Consider the following 3,133-nt stretch of genomic DNA (forward strand, 5'->3'; position numbering starts at 1 on the left):
AACAAACATCAAAGAATCGTATTGTACACATATAAAGACATCAACTTCACTTCTCATTACGAATACGACGAGCGAGCTGCATATCACGAGGCATAATCGTCACACGCTTGGCATGAATAGCGCACAGATTTGTATCCTCAAACAGAGACACAAGATAAGCCTCAGCAGCCTCTTGAAGAGCCATCACGGCAGAACTCTGGAAACGGAGATCATTCTTAAAGTCCTGAGCAACCTCACGGACTAAACGCTGGAAGGGAAGCTTACGGATCAGAAGCTCGGTACTCTTCTGATACTTGCGGATCTCACGAAGAGCCACAGTTCCTGGTCTGTAACGATGGGGCTTCTTCACTGATGCTGAAGTAGGTGAAGACTTACGAGCGGCCTTGGTAGCCAATTGCTTACGAGGAACCTTTCCTCCAGTGCTCTTTCTGGCAGTTTGCTTAGTACGAGCCATTTCACTTAACTATACAACTATTAGTTCAAATCATTAACACAAATCAGATCGACAGCAACCTCCAAATCCACTCCATCAGAACCCCATAAACGATAGACGAGGATAAAAGAAGGAAACAGGGAAACACAAAACTTACACTTCTATTTCCACTAAGAAATCAATGGTGAAGTGCTCTTCTGGATCCTTTCACACCAGAAAAACGAACTTGCATGAGAATTGCATGACGGTTGAGATGAACGATATGTTTCAATCTTACACACTACATACCAGAATCGAGTGAAGAAAGGGGAATTGGAGATTTATACTAGATTAAATACAGAAATGATGACACTTCCATTACCCAGATTCGAACGTGAATCTTATGATAAAAACCGTTTCATTGATTCATCTCTACCGTTATGACAAACACTCTTTTAAATCAAAAATCGCTCGTCAAATAATTGGAGAATTGGTTTGTCTTTCATTCTCATCATTGAGGGAGATTGAATGCTAGAATTACTGTCTGTGAATTTGGTTCATTTGATTGATCCACTCCCTAGAAATTGGTCTTAATCAAGTGATGATGATTCTCAGATTGAACAGATAGGAGTTCATTTTGCAGATCGAGGTCTAATACAAAAGATGAGTCTTGATTATCCATTCTTCCATCATCCTAGAATGAACCTGTTATCACTTTCTTTGTTCCTCTTCATCCTCATTTCAATCTATATTTGTCATTAAAATGCTTCTTGTTGACAAACAGAGACCAACATCGCTAGAAGCGATGGATTTTCATAAAGACATATCCCAGAATCTAATGAAAATGGTAGACGTGTGAAAGAAATATGATGACTCTAGGCCAACTCAGAAGACATTCCACATATTCTATTCTATGGACCATCCGGAGCAGGAAAGAAAACGCGGATTATGGCATTGTTACGGGCCATGTTTGGAAACGGTGTTGAAAAAGTGATTGAATCGATCAGATTTGATATGTAGTTGAGAGTTGAAAAGAGGGAATTCAAAGTGATAACGAGTATGAAGTCTGATTCGTAGACTCCTTCTCAAAAGACTGTTGAAATCACTGCAGTTGCTAGCAATTATCACATTGAATTGAATCCGAGTGATGTGGGTCTCTATGACTATGTGGTGGTTCAAGAGATTATCAAAGAGATTGCTCAATACAAACAGTTAGATGCATCTGCTAAGCATCCATATAAAGGTATTCGATGTATTGAGTATGTGAGTGTAGTGGTCGTTTTGAATGAAGTGGATAATCTCTCTCGAAACGCTCAGGCAGGACTTCGTCGAACCATGGAGAAATACACAGGCAGTTGTCGTTTGATTCTGTGTTGTGAGAACAGTGGTCGAATCATTCCTCCCATTCGGAGTCGATGTCTTTGTATTCGTGTAGCAGCTCCAACACCTCTTGAAGTATGGTTTTTGGGGTATGAATCAAGTTTAGATCATGACCATATTGAAACAGAACTGTCAGAAGGAGAATCTTCCTCTTGTGGCAGAACAGCTTCAACGAATCGTTCAAGTGAGAGAATGGGTTGAATATGACCTAGGCTTCCCATCGAAATCTGCGTCGTGCCTTGTTGTTACTGGAAGCAAGTACTCTTCCTGGAGCAGGTGGAACCAAAGGAACAGATGTGGAGTTGATGGATTGGGAACGGTTTATTATGATGATTGTTCAACGGATTCTAGAGGAACAGAGTCCTCAATCATTACTAACTATTCGTGGTTATTATTATGAGTTGCTAACGAGACTGATACCTGCTCCAGTGATTCTGAAAGAGATTGTGAAACAACTGATAGCACGATGTCCATCAAAGAGTCTTCAGATGGAAACTGTTTGTTGGGCTTCGACATATGAACAGAAGATGCGACAAGGAGGAAAGGAAATCGTGTTTCTGGAGGCATTCACAGCTCGTTTCATGTCGTTGTATAAACAGAATCTATTAAGAAAGTGATTGTGTTTGATTCAACAAACAACTCACAATAGCACAACAGATTAACCCCTTAATCCCAGTTACTCCGACTTCACTTTACCATTGGTGCTGAGATTGAGCCAACGAAGGAAAGGAATCACAATCGTCACGAAGCAAGCTACTCCCAGAATGATATACTCAGTCTATTCATCACTCAACCTATCCTTCCTCTACCATGAAGCTACTAGTGATACGAAGGAACTGAGCTTCCTGAAGAATAGGAAGAGTACCAATTGAAGTAGACATACCACGCTACTCATCACAATCCATTTCAATACTTACAGCCTGAGCAAGCTCCTCATCCTTGTAATAAGCATACTCATACATAGCACGAGCAGTCTCCAGATAACCAGACTGACGAGGAATTGCAGTTGCATTCTTCTCGAACTTATCTCCACTACAAAGAACATCCAGTCTCCAAACCATACGCCTCAAGCTCCTCAATGATAATAGGGAACTCTACATCAATATCAAATCCCTCAGCAGGCCACTGATCACTGATCGTCACATTGTACACTGTTCTACTTGTCACAACACACTTTCATCCCCACTCTTCACCAATATTGTCCACACGATACATAATAGTGAAAGGATGATTGCAACCAATATAGTTGCTGGGAGTATCCACTCCCTACACATAAGAATCTCATTCCAGAACCAAAAATACCTTCTCCACAATCAGCGAAGGAGCACACTGAGCAATAGC

General features: G+C 40.9%; 3 protein-coding genes across 3 annotated transcripts; 1 reads left to right on the forward strand and 2 right to left on the reverse strand.

Moving 5' to 3' along the window:
• Positions 1 to 46: 46 nt before the first annotated feature.
• Positions 47 to 454, reverse strand: JH06_5257 (histone H3; the record flags this gene model as incomplete). The annotated part of the gene is made up of 1 exon (XM_014669339.1): positions 47 to 454. One exon carries the CDS (start codon positions 452 to 454, stop codon positions 47 to 49), a length of 408 nt encoding a protein of 135 aa, XP_014524825.1.
• Positions 455 to 1,175: 721 nt separating this feature from the next.
• JH06_5258 (hypothetical protein) lies at positions 1,176 to 2,409 on the forward strand (the record flags this gene model as incomplete). Its single annotated transcript, XM_014669340.1, has 7 exons — positions 1,176 to 1,259; positions 1,292 to 1,402; positions 1,433 to 1,459; positions 1,490 to 1,655; positions 1,686 to 1,867; positions 1,899 to 1,976; positions 2,005 to 2,409. 7 exons carry the CDS (start codon positions 1,176 to 1,178, stop codon positions 2,407 to 2,409), a joined length of 1,053 nt encoding a protein of 350 aa, XP_014524826.1.
• A 59-nt stretch (positions 2,410 to 2,468) lies between these two features.
• On the reverse strand, positions 2,469 to 3,007 carry JH06_5805 (hypothetical protein; the record flags this gene model as incomplete). The annotated part of the gene is made up of 5 exons (XM_014669341.1): positions 2,469 to 2,570; positions 2,602 to 2,679; positions 2,710 to 2,824; positions 2,856 to 2,948; positions 2,979 to 3,007. 5 exons carry the CDS (start codon positions 3,005 to 3,007, stop codon positions 2,469 to 2,471), a joined length of 417 nt encoding a protein of 138 aa, XP_014524827.1.
• Between the last annotated feature and the right edge of the window lie 126 nt (positions 3,008 to 3,133).

The sequence above is a fragment of the Blastocystis sp. subtype 4 genome, assembly GCF_000743755.1.
Source record: "Blastocystis sp. subtype 4 strain WR1 chromosome Unknown seqid_0655, whole genome shotgun sequence".
Lineage (NCBI taxonomy): Eukaryota > Bigyra > Opalinata > Blastocystidae > Blastocystis > Blastocystis sp. subtype 4.